Genomic DNA, 18,187 nt, shown 5'->3' with positions numbered 1-18,187 from the left:
AGCATTGCAAGTTATTCACTAGGCAAAGCTTCAAACCGACATCTGTGTGGAGCAGAGAGTTATTAGCAGAGAGTGTTTACCTCTTTCTCCTGCAGCATTTTATTTAAAAAAAACTGCACAAACCGTCTCTGCTTGTTTCCGAGTCTCACTACAGAAAATTTGTGGGTGAGGTGAAAGCTGCTAGGCTTTTTTCTTCCTCCATTTGTCTGTGTGTTAGACCTTGGGGGATATCAGAGGTGTAACTCATCCAGATGTTTGTGGAAGTTGGAGCACATTTAAGGAAGTCATACACCCTTTAGGCTCAACAGGTTAAATGTCACAGGACGCACAGCAGAACCTTTGGCAAAACTGACACGTTGTGTGTGTGTGTGTGCGCAACAGCAACAAGAGCCTCGCTCTCTGTTTAGTCTATTTCACAGTGTGAGCTTTATTATACATGTGGCCGTTTGCTTTGAATCTTTTCAGGCTTGTGCAGAATTAGTCTCTCTGAACTCGGTTTCACTTCGTCCACTCTAAAGTTTTATAACCGTGTGCGAGGGAGAGCGTAAACGGGTCACGACCCGGCACGGTACTTTTTCTTTCAGAGGAGAAGATGGAAGACTTTGAGGGTCACAGAAAGCGAATGATCTGCTCATGACTGTGGAGAATGTGCATGTAATCTGCCACTGTGGAAATCAGTCAGCCACGGTCTCTCTCTCTCTCTAACACACTCCCTCTCTCACTCCTCCTTCTTTCTGCAGGTCCATAAAGCTGTGGTGGGTTGTAATTCGTCCCAGTAGAGAATGCCTTGGAAAAACAAAGTATGAATGTCTCACATTGATTTGGGTCAGGAATGTGTGTGTGTTCTTCTGCCACCGATCGTCTAAGTCAAGTCATATTGGCAGAATATCATAAAATCGGTGAAGACACTATAGAAAACTATTTGACGTTCAGCTAATAAAACTTTCAGTAAGGGAAAAAGAAAAACAACAGGTTTTATTGAAATAACTGACACAAAAACTTGATAGGATGCCATATGGAAAGATAATCAAATGAAATCACCATATTGTGGAAGTGTGAGTCCCACAGTGGATCAGGAAAATCACATATTGTGGTGTATGAATCAGATGTGGTTTCATGATTTTTCATTGACCGTCTCTCATAATTGCATGATTGCATGTTATAGTTTTTTGTTGTTTTTCTCATAGTTTTAGAGCTCATCCTCTTCCAGTAAGTCAAATGACTGCAATGAAAGTCTCGCAAACAATCATGCAACTTTACACTTTGTAAATATATATTTTAATAACAAATTGTTTACTTTTTTTTTTTTTTTTTTAATCAGACACAGACAGAGGTTAATGTGAGAATTCATTCAAAAATTTTAATTCATTCAAAACAAAAATCTTTGAAATATCTTCTTTTGTGTTTCACAGTAGATAGAAATAATTTGTTTTGGAACAATATGAGGGTGTGTAAATGATGACGTATTTTCATTTTTGGATGAACTATCCCTGTCTAGAGTACCTCGGCTTGCGAATGTAGGTGTAAAGAGTACATAAACGTTTTTCATTTATACATATTCCCAAAAATAGACACTGCACAATAAGCCAGGCACTGATAAACCTTTGACCTGATGTTCTATGTGTGTGTGTTAGAGATGCTTTTGTGCTCATTACGTTACGTGCTTGTGTGCACATTTTAAGATAATTTATCCAGCATAAATAGATCATTCATACATCAATAACAGAGAAATGTAAGTGGAATTCCCCCAAACTGCAATTTAATGGCTACAAAAACTGCATGTTCACTGTGTTTCCTTTGGCACAACTGGCGAGTTTATGTGTGAGTGTGTGTTTGTGCGTAAATGCATATGTACTGTGTGTATGTGTCTGCGTGTACAGCTCTATGTCATGCTTAGTGAAGGATTTTCTTGCGCTTTCTCAGCATAGATGAGTTCTTGGATAAAAAAAACAAACACTCTGGTCAAACAAAGCTGAGAATGTTGTCTTAGCCTCTGGTGTACTGAACTATTAGTGAGGGACAAGCATATGTTTTGTGGAACCTGTCAGAAACGCTGTGCAAATATTATTTCAATGCGAAGATTAATAGAGGCATGTGCACTGGCAAATAACAGAGGTCCTAATAAAGAATTATAGATGAATTATCAAAAACAAACACAGGATAGTGGATATAATCTGCATGCAAACAACTGTCGCAAAAGGAACAACATGCTCAGGGAAAGACACATTATTTTATTCGGTAGCCAAGAAACAAACACAAACATGCAGAAAAAGGATGTTTGTTGTTGAAATTTTCAGTTGGCAGACTGATATTTTGCTCTCATTATACTGTCCTGTGACATATAGCTTGCGTTATTAAAGTTAAATGAAATGGTAAACCAGGTTGACCTCATCTACAACCTAATATATAAACAATAAACACTTATTTTATTGGGGTGTGTGCAAGTTAATTCAGGTAGTTAATGTGTGCACAGATTAATGTGTTGTGTTTTTATGTGCAGTCTTTTTAGTTATGGACTCTCTTCACACACTGTAAAAAGTCGACGTGAACAATTGTTATTTTTTCTTCCTGGTCTGACCCTGAACTTTTAGCGTAGCCCAAATTAGTAAGGTTTATCTTGTAAGATTATTATTTTCATTTTTTTTTTTTTTAAAGGAGGAAAGGTTGATATAGATGTTACCACTTTTTAAAATTATAAAATATATTCACATTCCACTTTTTTTTTTTTTATTAATTTCCAAGCGAACTGGCTGTTGCTTCAAATTGTTTGCAGTGTGTTTTGTAGTTTAGAGCATATGTTTTCATTTAAACAGATCATTTAAGCCCTATATGCCCACATGGAAAGAACCTATATGAGGATATATGCGCATATATGAAACCTATATGCAGTATATATGCACATATATGATAACATATATGCTGCATATATGCGTATATATGCCACATATAGGCAAAATTGAGGTGCATATATGTGCATATAAAGGCCATATAGGTCTCCTGTATTGCTTCTTTATATCCACATATAAGCCCTATATGTACATGTAAATGTAAATTTCGACATTTTGGGCTTTTATTTATGTTGTCTAGCAGCTATGGATTTTAATAATTTTACTAATATATAGGTAAACATATAGGTGCATATATGCACACATATATATACATGCATATATGTACCTATATAGGTACATGTATGCACGTATATATGTGTACATATATGTACGCATATATGTGTACATATATGTGCATATATGTACATATATTATAGGAAAACGGCCAATTTTATATATGTCACTTATATTAAAAACATATATGTTTATATAGGTTATTTCCGTGTGGGTGATGGCTTTATTTCAGAAACATGCAGACTTCAAACAAGTGATTCATGAATGAAAATAAATATTTGCCATTAGAATAAATAATGTAATAAATGTTATAGATTTCAGTTGTCTTTCTCTGGATATTTCATGGGTAGGGAGACAGAGGGGAGGCATAAAAATGGCATGAAAATGCGAGTGTAGAGGTTTCAAAGAGAGCTGTGGGTTAAAGAGCAGTGCATTACACTGGGCAGCCGGTGTAATTAATGCTCACCACCCACCAATAGAGCCCTCCAGCAAAAAGCTGCAGAGAGGGGACTAAATCACAACTGTGTGTTTGTGTGCGTTAACTTATATGAGTGTATCTGTACATGTACATTTTTTCCCACTGAAGTGTTGTATAGTCACTTTTTTACTGTGGCATGAAAAATCATGATACTTTTTGATAAAGGTATAATTTTCTTATATAAAAGATTGTTAAATATAATTTGTTGATATTTAAAATTTGACATGCACACACACAGAATTTAATGGTTAAATATCGTTTAATTACAAGAATTAAATACAATAGTTAAACATTACTTACCATTTAATTTAAGAAAATTGCAAGTATACAAATATGAAGAAGTCTCTGCACTACTGTATTTATTTGATCAAAATTACAGTAAGAACAGTCATTTTAAAAATTGTGAAAATGTATTTCAGAAATCATTCTAATATGTTGATTTGCTGCTCAAGAAACATGTTGAAATGAAAACAAGAAACAGTTGTGCCGCTTAACATTTCTCTGGTAATCATGCAAGCAATATTTCTGAATTCTTTGATGAGAAAGTTCAAAAGAATAGCTTTTATTTGAAACTGAAATCTTTTATAACATTGCAGTCTTTACTGTCCCTTTTGATCAGTGTAATGCATTGCTAAATAAAATGATTAATTATTAATTTAATATTATTAAAAACGTAATTGGTAGTGTGTATTTATTTATTTTTTATTGATGACTAAATGAATGTGTCAGTGAGAGGGATGGAGAGAGAGAAAGAAAGAAGGGATATAATTTAAGAGTAGAAATCTGGCAGCTGGTTTGTTCGGGAAGAGAAATAGATTTACAGGACACTGCGAGAGAGCAGCAGTCAAGGAAATGTACAGGCCTTTAGCCACACAGCATCTCACATATATATCCAGTTACCCCCCACAGACTCCACTCCAACCTCCTCCTGCGATCCATTCAAAATCTACACTCCTCACACACACATCCAAAGACACGCACGCACACTCCGACCACCCCGAAGCGTCAACCTTCAGTCGTCCTGGAGACCCCAACTACCGGCTCAGTTCCAGCCATGTTGTGACAGGACACAGGAAGCATGTGCTGCCTTGGGAGGAAGTATCAAATCAAACGGCATCTTTTTCTACTTTAGGAGGAGATTCCGCTTCGGTCAGAGGTGCTTTATGCAGACGTTTAAAACGGGCGCTTTGGAAGAGGGGATAAGCAAAAACAAAAGCCTGCATTCATCTGGCCCACATCGGGAAACATAATGTTATTGCACAGACTCACTTTTTACCTGAGGGACAGAGAGGGAGAGGGGCCGCAGTCACTGTGAGAGAAAGAGATTGACATTGAGCACAAACCTTTTTTTTTTTTCATTTTATTTATTTCAGATAATGTATCAACAGCCAAAGATTGCAATCTGAAGGAATATACTTTTAACAAACTTGTGCCAACAAAGTGACAAGCCAAGCAAGGCAGGCAGAATTTGTTTTTGCCACGAGGAAATGCAGCAGCACATGATACCGCTCTTTCTCTACAAAGATTATGCACAAAATTACTACTTTGAGCTGCTCTTGCAGGATTCCACTTCGGTTTTCCATTCAATGAACGTGCAAGACTTGTACATGTCATTTCAAACCTGTATGACTCCTTTTCTTCTGCAGAATGTAAAAGAACTGTTTTTGTCCGTTCAGTGAAAGTCAGTAGGGTCCAAAACAAGCATTGAGTTTAATTGCATTCATGTTCTACAAAAGAAAGTAAGTCATACAGGTTTAGAATACAGAATTGTCATTTGAATTGATCAAACAAAGGATCATATCATGATGTATGCTAAATAATGCAGTTAGCTTCCCGTCAAGGACAGCAGTAACACAGTGTGCTTTGGTGTTTGGCTAATGCTGAACATGTTTCGGTAGACCATATAACCTTGGAAATGCTTCAAGAAGGCTTTGCACACATTTCTACATAATCATACTACATAAGCTACTTTGACACTGAGGCACAGGCCTTTACCTCAAACCTTACCTCTTTGATCACTATCTTGCACATTATCAAAGCCCAATCTGTTTCAGGGCTTGTAGGGATGTTTCGGTGCTGTTCTCTTCTTAATAGTAGAGTGGAACAAAGTTGCTGCTGTGTAAGATGGTGTGAGTTGAGAAGCCTTGTGCTTGTGTTACACTGTACCTTTTGCCGCCGCCGCCTGGAGAAAACCGTCAGTGACTGATGAAATTACGGCATCATGCTTGATCCAGAAGGAAGTGGAGAAGGGAGGGAATGTATTGAGTAAGAGGCAGACTGAAAGAGCAAGTCTTCATGGGTGGTTCCCTCTGTTGTCTGTGGTTTAGTTGAATGACTGACAGGGGCGTCATGCAAATGCGAAGTTCAGAGAGCAAGCATAGACAGGAACACTAAATGTCTGCTTTCAGTGGCCACACACGTGCGCTTTCTTTCACACATACACATTCTTGACAGCCATCCTCAAAATGCTTATTTTACCAACAATGTCTATGATTGTTGGATTTCTTTCTTCTTAAAAAAACAAAAATGATGGATGGCATGTGAAACAGATATTGGACAACTTTAGCTTGGCTAACAAATATTATGAAAATGTTTGGTCAGTTATCCTAAAAATATACTTAATGTGGTAGCATCTAAATGAACTGTATTTTTTTCCCAAGTAAAATAAAATACATTGTTACACCAACAAAACTTTTAACTTTTAACTTTTTGACTTTTAAGAGTCAAATCGGGTAGAATTAGCTCCTTAAGCTAACAGATGCACATATTCAGTTTTTACAGTGACTTTGTCATAGAAATGGACTTTATGACTTTATGCCTTAAGCCAGAGAAAGAGAGAAAAGTTGTGAGCCTCTGGTTAACGTCCAGTGCGGTGTGCGGTGTAGATTACCTATGGGTGTCACTGTGATGAATGGCCCGGCGTAGCGTGCTAAAATGTTTATGCTCCAGTGGCGTTATTGCGTGTAACTGGCGTCCACGATCAGGCTGCTTGGGAAAATACGATTGAGTCGTCATTATAGGATGCATGAAAGGTAGGGAAGTGTGTCTGCATTAGCCAGATTTGAACAGACAAATAGTAGCATGTAGGCTAGGGTGACTCCTGGATGCATCCTGGCCAGGATTTCTATATTCCCTAAAATATCTACACTGTAAAAAAAATCCCGTTACGGTAAAAAACTGGCAGCTGTGGTTACCAGAATTCTACCGTAAAAAATACGGTAGCAATGTTTTAGGTTTTACGGTTTTAACTTAAATTTACAGTTAAATACCATAATTTCTTTAACTGATATAATCTTAATATACCAACCTATTAAAGTACTGAAATCTGTTTTGTTCCTTTGAAATACACTGATATCCACCAAATGCAGGTGATGATGAGAAAGTCACATGATGAGCCAAAGCCCATCACAAGCAACTTTTAAACAATAGAATATACAGAAGGTGCACAGTGTCATTCACACAAGCACTAAACACCATCATGGTGAGACTCATTAAACTGAAATATGCTATAAACATTAATTTAACAACATTAGATGTAACATACAACCCTAATAAACATAACCGATAAGAAAAAACTAAGAAGAAACATAGTTATTTCAAAGAAAAAACGTCAAATTCAAACAGAATTTGAAATGGAACGCAGGGAATTCTGGGAACGTCAGTTTACGGTTTTTCCCTGTAAATTTTACAGGAACTTTCCGTTAACCATGTAACAGGTTTTTACCGTTAAAATCACGATGATTTTTTACAGTGTATTTGGCTTTGTTTGCATATGCAGACCGATCTGTGTATGACATCGGTTCCTTATGTTTTCAAAATGCTCTCGAGGTACTTTGAATCAAAGCAATATAGAAAATCCTGACCAGGACGCGTCCAGGAAAAATGGCACGTATGGTCACCCTAATGTAACAGAACTAGATTTGGCCCACTGTTCAGTGAGAAGGATTTCTATGCCATAAGCATAATTGTTGAAAAGTGAGGATTCATAGAAGACTTTTCAACATAATTCTTTCAAATAAAATGGCAATTTTGTAAATTGCTTATATAATTATTTACCCATTTAAAGGAAATACGGACTAATTAGGTGTGCCAAATCAATGCTGATGACTTAGGTGTGTTTATGGAATATTATAGTGATGGACAGTTTTGCTTCTCTGGCTTAAACATGCACATGTAGTGACTGATCCTCTTCCAGGCACTTTAAGCCCATCATCTTTAACAAAACGAGGTATTTCCCAGTAGTACGTGCTAAAATTTCAGTTATCTGCTGTGTCTGTCATAATGGCTGTGGAAGTTGGTTTACACTTGAAATAAGAAATGTAGGCCTATATTTCAAATGTGTTGAGTGATTTGATATTATGTGCATTATGCATATTAAGCATTGTCAATAAAAAAATAAGTGAGCATAAAAACAGCGTTAAGCAAAACCACTGGATTTATTTTCATATCCTCTCCACAGGAATCGCTTCAATGCAATGTCAACACCGGCAGTGGGGGCAGATAGGAAGATGAGATGGTGAAAATATAGCAATGGACAGTGTTTTAAAGCAAGTACAGAAAAGAGAGAAAGGAGACAACGAAATAGAAGCAGAAAAGAGATAAAGCAGAATTGACAAAAGACAGAAAGAAAGAGAAGAAGAAAAGAGAAAGCATGAAAGGAAGAGAGAAGTAATTGACTGAAGTTGGGTGGCAGAGAGACTAGTGTGTTAGTGGGCTCTCTAACTCTCTCTAATTGGAGCTGTATTCAGACCTGCCTTTAGTTCTCAAACTTGCTAATGGAGCGTAAAACTCACACACACATACACACAAACACACTGTTCGGCTCTATACAGCTACAGAGGATAAGTGTTGCTGGGCTACAATGTGAATAGACCAGAAAGAGATTCAACGCCTCCCATGGAGAGCATTCACTGCCTTATTACATCTCTCCTCATAATACCTCTCTTGCTTATTCACACACACATGCACACACAATGGATTCTAAAATGTTACATTAGGATGTAATCAGAGTGGAGCATAGTGTGTGTAAGTGTGTATCAGGTGAATTCTGCTTTTAATATGGAATCAAACTTGTGAAACTTATTTGCAAAGTTCTTTTTCCATTTTTCTCTCCGTTTCTTGTTAATTTTGCAGTATTTTGATGTGAAATTCCAGTACATTTTTATGACGTGTCTTTGATTTTTGACAGTTAACCATTTTATTGTTTACCATGGTTTACAATGTGCTTCTAAACTAAAACAGATTTCAGTGTAAAAACTTTTTTTTTTCAAACAACCTGAATGTGCTTTGTGTGGTAAATTAAAAATATTATAAAGTTGACTGCATTTGTTTCACCAAAAGTCTTGTTTTTTTGTTTGTTTGTTTTTTTAAGATCAAATCAGTTATAAGTGATCTTAGTTTGCATCATGAAACTGATATTGTACAATTAAATCATCTAAGTTCTGTTACTGTCCACAACCAGTTTACTTTCACTTCAGATATTATGATGAGCCAACGTGATCTCATGAAAATACATATCTATTTGTACGTAACATTTGTCCACGGAAAACGTATGCATGTGACGTTTAAACAGACGTCTATACGTACTATATACACGTATTTGAGCATAGGCTGTAATGCCATTGTGGAGTGTGCTTTACCATGTGTGACAGTTAGCTTTCAGACACTTTTTTTTGGCTCTAGCCCTCATGTTCATGACCTTTAAACCTCACTTGATAAACTTCTAACTGGGGATCTTGAGTCAAACTCAGCATTGCCACAGGATCCTAAACACTTGAAAACAAAGACGGAAATTTCCAGGACTTTGATTGTTTCCAGTTTTGTAAACTGCAGTCTGTTTAAGTTTTGTAAACTCCAGCCTCTTGGTGTGGTTTACTGGTCCTACTCACCCAATTTTCTGTTCTTTATATTTAAATTGGTTTAGAATTGTGATGTAACAACATAAATGATGAGCACCAGTGTTTGTGTATTGTTCTTTGGTCTGAAGCTGGCCACAAAGACATTCACTCACTGTGTAGTCCACTCAATCTTAAACTTCCTGTTTTTTTTTTCTTGTAGCTTGTCGAAAGAACATATATGAAGTGGAATTTTTTCTGAATTTCTTGAATTATTATTATTATTGATGATGATGGTGCATTTTTAATAGGTTATTGACAGGAGACTTCGAATTAAAATATACTGGTATACTAGTAATACTGTTATATATCTTTATATATTTGAAAAAAAAAAAAAAAAAACTTTATCTTCATGTTTATTGCCGTTGTGCACGAGCCGTTTCCCTCTGTATCTGCACCAGCGCCTTTTTCGTGATCCGTAGTTTAAGTTCTGTATGGTGAAGCAATTATTCTGTTAGTTTAGAATAGACTTGTTTCCATGATTTCATGAGCAAGCAAAGAACTGCAAAATGTAGCTGCTGCTGCTGCTCCTGCTAATAATAATAATAATAATAATTAAATTGTTTAAGTAGCAGTTTTTTTTATCATTGTTGTTATATTACTGTCATTTGTGTAAATTAATTAGGCCTACTATATTTTATTTTAAACATTACTATTTTATAGTTCTTTTATAAGCACATGCCTCTGAGACCAGAAACTGATTTGTTTAAATTGCACAAAAATTGCAGTGTTTTCGTAAGGCCAATGTGGTGAAATCAATTGTAATTATTAAATTACGACCATAAATAATACTAGCCTGCTTGAATTTTAGAAAATAAGTCTCTGGTATTCTGTAGTCTTTGGATAAACTCAGGCACCATTAGATTAGCATATTACTGTAACACAGTAAATCGTAGTGAAAACATATGAATCCAAAAGGCAATTATGTGAGCACAACGCTGTTATGCACGAAAACGGTTGCCTGATGATCAATGTTAATAGCCTACATCACAAGTAGATTTAAAACTATTCTTTAGATAATTCTATACATAATGCTCCACTTGTAAATTGTGCTGATGATGTTACAGGTTTAATACAATTTCTAAAAAAAAAAGCAAATATAGATTTTGGGGTTAGTTTAAGGCAGTCTATGATAAATAGCCTACGTTACGAAATCTATAGTGTCTGAATTTGAACACATAATGTCAGTGTAAGTGTTTTTGCTTTATTATATTTGATGTAGGTGGTCAAAAACGTACAAGCACAAATAAAAATAAATAAAAAGCACAAAGCAGCTGTTGTCATATATCTGCTTTTATATAGGCCTATATATATATTTTTTATTTTTTATTTTTAGTAGCCTAAACTTTTTTGTGTATATATGATTCAATAACGCTTGGTATTAATTATAGGCTACTATTTTAAATGGGCGTCTTGAAGCCTGGATTTTTTTAAGTGGACGGGTTTGAGTTCTACTCAGGATAGCATCTTTAGCTTCCCCGCTCTCTCTACACACCAGGACGCTCGCATAGTAGGCTAAGCATCTATAATTTATGAAGCTGGCAAGATGAAAACACTATAGTAGAGTTTAGCACGCGATCAGTCCTTGATTTTGCACGAGCTAAAAGAATGACTGAATGGATGCGCAAAATAAACTTTGGACCTCTCAAAGCAGTCTAAAAATAAAGTGGAAGAATTTTAAGTGATGCTACGTATTTATTTTATACAATGTTTGTAGGCATGTATTTTTGCTGTTGTTTAAGTATTTTACCGTGGAATTTGCACAAATTAGACAATTATTTTGTTTTAGGAGAATGCAGTAGGAGAAAGTATTTAATCTATGAGTTCTCACAAGTTGTCTGCATAAATAGATAAAGAAATAAAGAAATGCATAAATAAATGGATGTTTGGAGGGGGAAAAAAGAGTAGGCTATTCACACCATCACGTTTATCTCCAGCCAACGGTTACATCATAGTGGCACTACACTATTTGTGTGCACGACAGCGTGCGAGCGTTTCCTGCTCTATTGGCCTACTGAACTATGTCTCTACTGTGCATTTCCCTTTGTGTAATCCAGAGAGGCTACTCTAGATTTCCACTAAAGGGTCACAAAAATCTGACAAATACAACTTTAGAAATAAGACATTTCACAAGATGACCTCGTTTTGAACCGCATCCGTGGTGCTCTTTGATTGCCTAAAAATATTTTTCATTTGGGTTGGTCTCAAACATTTTCTATTGTGGTCTTAATTGTCGTCCCTTTGAAGAAGTGTATCTATAATTACAGGGCATTATTCCGTATAAGCATCCCAACAGCAGTTAATTATGATGACAATGGCATTTGGTGAAGTTCAGCAAACTGGCCTCGGCATCTTTACACACATGCACGTCCTCTGTGAAACTGACCGATTTCCTTTTACTATCTCTAGCCCACTCTGTAAATTGAATCCTGGTCCTTACAAATGACAGAAGATGACAAAAAGAAAAAGTGTTAGAGCAGTGTATACTCCCGTGGACAGGGCCAGCTGGAGCAGATCACGCCGATTATCACCGACCTAAGGGCAGGGAAACACCGTGTTTCTCACCCCAGTGACACTGTGCTGTCGCTGAGTAGCAATTAAGGAGATAAATGTGGGAAACAACATATAGAGATATGTAGGCCATGATGGGGAACCGACATCGCCGTTTCTGTTGTCTGTTAGAGAGGCTACTAATAATGTAATTACCGGATAAAAGTAATGTAGCCTATGCCTATCTTTCAAAGTATCACACTGATCGAGAGAAATACGCAGATACAATTAATTGATTTAACACGAATATTGCACTTAAAGTGTAGGCTGAATGACAGAATATAGGCCTATAATCCACAATATTTTATAACCACATTATAAGGCTTATATGTATTTTTTTTATATATATATTCTGACTGCTGTTTTCACAGAATAAAAAAAGGGCTTTTGTTTCCTGAAAATATTAATTCACAATTACTGTGCTCTACCTTAGGAAATACATTGCGTTCCATCGTTTTATCACAATACTGTTTCAACTTTGCAATTTCATCGATAAATACGTAAAAGTGTCGGAGCACCGAAACCTGTCAGTGCTTCTTCTGGAAAAGGTGGCCAGTCACTCTCTCAGAGGCCTCAGTTGAACTGGACAGCCATAGGCACGTGGGCTACTATCTTTTCCAAATGCATTCATGGAACAATAATCCTGAAGAGAAGTCTTTTAATGACAAAGTTTATCTCATCATATAGCTGAGACAAAATACTCTCGACGCTGTTTGTCATTTCAAAACAGCCCCCATGATAACCTTTACATTAGAGTTCAACTGGTCCTCCGCTATCTCCCTCTCTCTCTCTCTCTGTGTGTGTGTGTGTGTGTGTGTGTGTCTCACACAGTAATTTTTCCTCAAGCAATGCATGACGCTGTCAAATGCTGCAACAGCAAAAACTGTAATCATTGACCCGCGAACTGCACAAAAAAGTAAAAAAAATATATATATTTGTTTTTATTTTTCAGGATAGCCTACAAGAGGATCAAGACAAAGTGAACACCTGGTTTCAGAGGCAGAATGTAAGAGTAATATTATCCTATTTGCAGAGCTGTGTAAATTACAAAATGTAACTCGTTACCGATTCCAAATTGCTTGACAAAATGTGTAGTTAGAAACGTAATCCATTACATTACACATTTTAATAATCAGACAACACTTTGATTACTTTTAGATGACATTTGGCCTAACTCGTTTATCACACACCATTAAATAGGTTCATATTGTGCCATTTTGATGTAGGCCTAACATACAAAGAGTAAGAAATATATTCCATTCGTTGTAATTAACAATACGAAGTGCATTAATTACTTATTACATTACTTCAAGGTTTATCAACTGCAGGGGATTCGTGAGTTTAATGGAAATGGAATAATGAATTAAATCATAAAAATGTATGCTGGCATTAAAATAAATCATTTTAAAGTAACATTAAGGAAAATAAAAATTACTTTGTTTACCTGCATGTCATGTGACCATTAACCAACGTCAGACAACCGTGAACATGCAAATGTGATGCTATAGCCTACTATTAAAATATTTATTTATGTGAAAGGTTCAGATGAATAACGTGAATTTGTGCATTTGTTTGAATAACTTTTGCCTTCCAAAGACATAGTAATACATGGTTAAAAACCCCACTGTTAGCCTATTCATCAGCTGATGCAATGCTGAAACACTTCTGAAACTTGATGTGATTTTTGTAAATCCAGAGGTTAAATACTGTGTAGACACCTGACTAATGACTGCTCTTTGTGTGAATGTCCACAAAACTGGAAGACTTTCTGAGAGTATAGCATGCAGTGGGCTATTTTATAGGCTAAATATAATTTATTGCTATTATGTGAATAATATGTAATCGATAAAAAAAATAGTCTGATTACTAGTAAAAGTAATTTAATCTAATATCAAATACTTATTTTTAAAAATGTGATTGCATAGTACAGATGACAATCATTTAGGCTATACCCAGCGATATATATAAGCTATTGAGACTATCAATGAGGTCATTTCCACTCCATCTTATTTTGCAAAACAAAATTTATTATTAATGAAAAACAGACCGTGTAAAAAATATCACACTCCGAGTATACAATATCAAAGAATGTACATTGTTTATTAGGCTACTGAGAAGTACACGTTGTATAAAAAATGTTCGATTTTCATTACAAAGTACAAATAATAAAATCAGTTTGCCAAACTAGAAAACATCTGTGTTTTCACACAAAATATATCATTGTAGACATTTGACAATTTATTTTATAGCCTGTTAAAAAATGTTGTCCTGAGACGCCCTATGCAGTGATTACCACAATCACACCGACAACGAAAAGTTCGTGGGGGCGGAAATTAGATTGAACTAAAATGTTAACATAAATATATATTTCATATTTCACAGCTTGAATATAGGCACGAACGTGTTAATGTCCACCATTCAGCTGCGTGAAACAAAACAATACAAAAATAATCCTACCTTAAACACAGGAGTGTATCGCTTTAAAATGTGACGTTTAGTTAAAAAAATTAACAGCCGCTAGTGCCACTGACAATCCGGTTTGCGTAGGTTTCGTGTAAAGACGTCGGTCCGTGCAAGACTCCCGGTAGTGGGGTTGGGGAGTGCTGAGACGCGAGGGTCGGCGGAAGCACTGGGACCACCGGGGAAGTCCGTGAGGCACAATGCGAGTGCGTAGGGACTAAAGCGCTCCCGATAATGCTGTCTATGGAGAAGGGTGAACGGTGAACCGGGGACTTAGCCGCAGTCTGTATGGGAGAAGAAAGCCCGGGGCTTAGAGGAGGATAGAAGCGGGAACGGGTGAGCTCCGTAGTGTTTGGCATGAGAGAAGGCGCGGGGATGAGAGTTCCGGTGTGAGGATGCCGGGACGAGGGCGGCGGCGGCGGCGGCTGCTGCTGCTGCTGCTGAAAGGCGAGGAGCGCAGAATGCGCATGATAAGACTGAAGCTGCAGACCGTATCCACAACCGTAAGGTCCGTAGCCGTACACAGCGGCCGCGGGGAGAAAGCCTCCGTGATCGCGGAGAAGTTCAGGCGCCTGCTGTCGCTTAAAGCGTTTCCGGCGGCGTAGAAAGCTCCCGTTATCAAACATGTCGGCGGACTCTGGGTCCAGTGTCCAGTAGTTGCCTTTACCGGGATTCCCGGGCTCCCGCGGTATCTTGACGAAGCAGTCGTTCAAGGACAGGTTGTGCCGGATAGAGTTCTGCCAAGCTGGAAACTTTTCCCTGTAGTACGGAAATCTGTTACTGATGAAGTCGCAGATCTCGCTGAGCGTCAGGCGCTTCTTGGGACTCTGGAGGATTGCCATGGTGATGAGTGCGATGTAGGAGTATGGGGGCTTCACCAGGGTGTTTTTACTTGCTGGCTTGTAGGGGTCCCGTGCAGCGGAGGCATCCACACAAGACGGCGAACCGCCGAGCATGATCTCGTCGTGCATCTGAGCCACCTCGTCCACGTAGGAGCGCGTCTGGCCGTCACCATCATCTCCCTCTCCGACCACGTCGATGTCGGTCTCCTCCGAGAGCACAGACGCATCCGACATCTCGGAGCTCAAAGTCATGGCTCCCTCGGGTCCCCGATGGGCTACGGTGTGCTAAGCCAACGTGTTACCTGCGTTCTCGATTCGAGAGAACTCATAAAACGCGTCGAGCATATGCGGGACAGGCGGATAGGGCGTGCCAGTGTGTCACCAGTGCCATAGGCTTTTAATGGATTACTGTCGGCACGGAATCAAGAGGTCGCCCAAATCCCAACATCCACGCGCTTATTCTGTCTGGGGAGACCCTCCTAAAGGCCAGACCAGGATTCCAAAGAGGGCGGACCTTTCCATGCGCTTTATACCAGCTTGCTGATCACATGACAACAAAGCGTCACGGCTGCTATTGAAGAGATAAAAAAATATCAGTCTTTGAAAAATAATCTAAAGAACTGCGAGGTTCATCTGTATCTTTAAGAGGTCACCGCTGCTTATTCTACTGGTTTGGTGAGAATTTTCCTCTCTTGGGTGAAATGCCGCTGTCTTCTTTAAAAGCCTATTGACTCGAAGATGTAAGAAGCTCAGCGAATTAAGCACGTTTTTATGGTAGGACCCTCCCTGCTATTGTTATATTTCTCCGAATAGAACGAAATAATAACTAATGTTTTTTACTGTATAATGTCTGTTTAGGTGCATGGCGTTTAATGCGGACATAATGGAATTGTTGGTGATTTCAGAAATGCTTCAAAACATCCACTCGGTTATCTGCCTCAGTACGCATCGCAGTTTGCGTGACACGGGGGTGCACTAGATCATCCGCGAGCCATTGGTAATGGAAAAAAGTCAGCTGTTGACTCGCATCAGTCACGCGGATCACGAAAGAGCATTCTAGCTTGCAAAAAAGCAGGGCACATGCGCGTCTGCCCTATTCCGAGAGGCCAACATTGTCATATTCATAATTAATATTAGCAATTGGTATCTGGGCAGATAGCAGTCTCCCTGTTATTTTGAAAATATTAAACAGTATAGCATATTTGTGATATACTGAAAAATTGGTCGTTTCTAAACTGTCATGATTTTGCACATAAAAAAAGCCAGGGAGTGTCATTGAACAGTGAACTGACGCAGTGCGCTTCAAAATGATAAGCGTCCAACGTGCAAACAGGCCTCAGTTAAAACAAAGGGGCCAATACATGACATTAATTAAAGCATTCAATTAAAGCATTAAAAGGTTCATAAAAAAGTGAATGCTGCTTGAAAATACACAACCAAAATTATCCACATCTCCTCAAAATTAAATAGAAACAGGATTAAAATTCAATTAGCCTATCACACGTGGAATCGAAATCTTTTGTGGTTTTTATTTGTTTGTTTGTTAAAAAAAACCACACAGCTGTACAGTGTTTGTTTCATTTGCCGTTCCTCCTTTTAGGGAGAGTGTCTGTCTTTTACTTTTTGTTTGCTTTCCCACGTTTTTTGCAAAGTGATATAAAGCCGAATGCTAGCTGAGCAGTATTAAATAGAAAGGCTATCAAGTGTGACCCCTAATTGTTGAGATTAACAAGGAATTTACAAACATTGCATTAAACAATTAAAGTGCGTATTGTTTTGTGTTGTTGTAATTAATGTATTATTTGTTTAAATAAACTCAGCTATTAACGTCATAATATCTTCACCGCGTTATTATTATTATTATTAACAACTGTAGTAGCAGTAGTAGTAGTAGTAATAACTATAAAACCTTTAGTTTACAAATATTTTGTTGGCCTAAACTAAAAAACAATAGTCAGTCAAAACGCTAGCTCTGCCAATTAAGAGTCAACTCGCTCTGCCAATTAAAAGAAAAACAAAAACATAGAGAAATTGCATATAAAGTTGGATACTAAAACAACTTGTGGTAGGAGTGATGAAAACATACTTGTCCAAAAGACACACAACGCTGACCCATAGAAACTCGTGTACCCGACATAAAATAAAGGTCCTTTCGAGCTTCTCAAAATGAATTATCTTTTCCTTTTTTATTACAGTTCCATGTTGGTTCTGGAGGATGCAGTGGGTATAAGGGGTATTTTTGTATGATTACAAAAACATCTGGTCCGGTTTGATGGCCGTTTTATGGTAACTCATGTGGTCAGGCTTGTGTATTTAACATATATTTACTTCATCCTAGTTCTAAAGGGCTGTGAGAGTGCCATCTCGCGGCAGTTCACTTCTTACTGATGCCACTTCAGATCCTTTTATCTGTTTAACATGTTAATATAGCCTAAATTCTGTAGTGTTTTTGGTTCCGGATTATTATATTACAAATATTTCAAAGAAATTCAGTTGTTTTGCAAGCAATGGGTTGATGCAATTTATTGTGGTTAGTTTAAAAATAATCTGACTGATAACGTATTGTATATTTGTAATTACATTCATATACATAATATTAAAAACATTTATAATAAAAGCGTCTCGAACAAAACATTTCTTTATTCAATCTTTAATTAATGTGGCAGATTCATTTTTTCTATTTTTGCAGTGTTTGCCTTGGGGATGTAGAAAGGGGGGAAAAATGTACTGATATTGTGTAGCCGAACGGTTTTATACCAAAAACATGCTTGTATAGCTACAATAGGTTTAACTCAAATAGTTAGTCTATATTTGGGATAAGTCAAAAGGTGCTTAAAACTA

General features: G+C 37.4%; 1 protein-coding gene across 1 annotated transcript; it reads right to left on the bottom strand.

The window, feature by feature from the left end:
• Window positions 1–14,063: 14,063 nt before the first annotated feature.
• LOC306871925 (forkhead box protein D1-like) lies at window positions 14,064–15,807 on the bottom strand. The gene has a single exon (XM_079420184.1). It carries the CDS (start codon window positions 15,596–15,598, stop codon window positions 14,552–14,554), a length of 1,047 nt encoding a protein of 348 aa, XP_079276310.1. The 5' UTR covers window positions 15,599–15,807; the 3' UTR covers window positions 14,064–14,551.
• Between the last annotated feature and the right edge of the window lie 2,380 nt (window positions 15,808–18,187).

Source organism: Barbus barbus (genome assembly GCF_936440315.1).
Source record: "Barbus barbus genome assembly, chromosome: 6".
In the NCBI taxonomy this organism is placed as follows: Eukaryota; Metazoa; Chordata; class Actinopteri; order Cypriniformes; family Cyprinidae; genus Barbus; species Barbus barbus.
The sequence above is the reverse complement of the archived record's forward strand: the minus strand, read 5'-3'. Positions and strand labels throughout refer to the sequence as shown.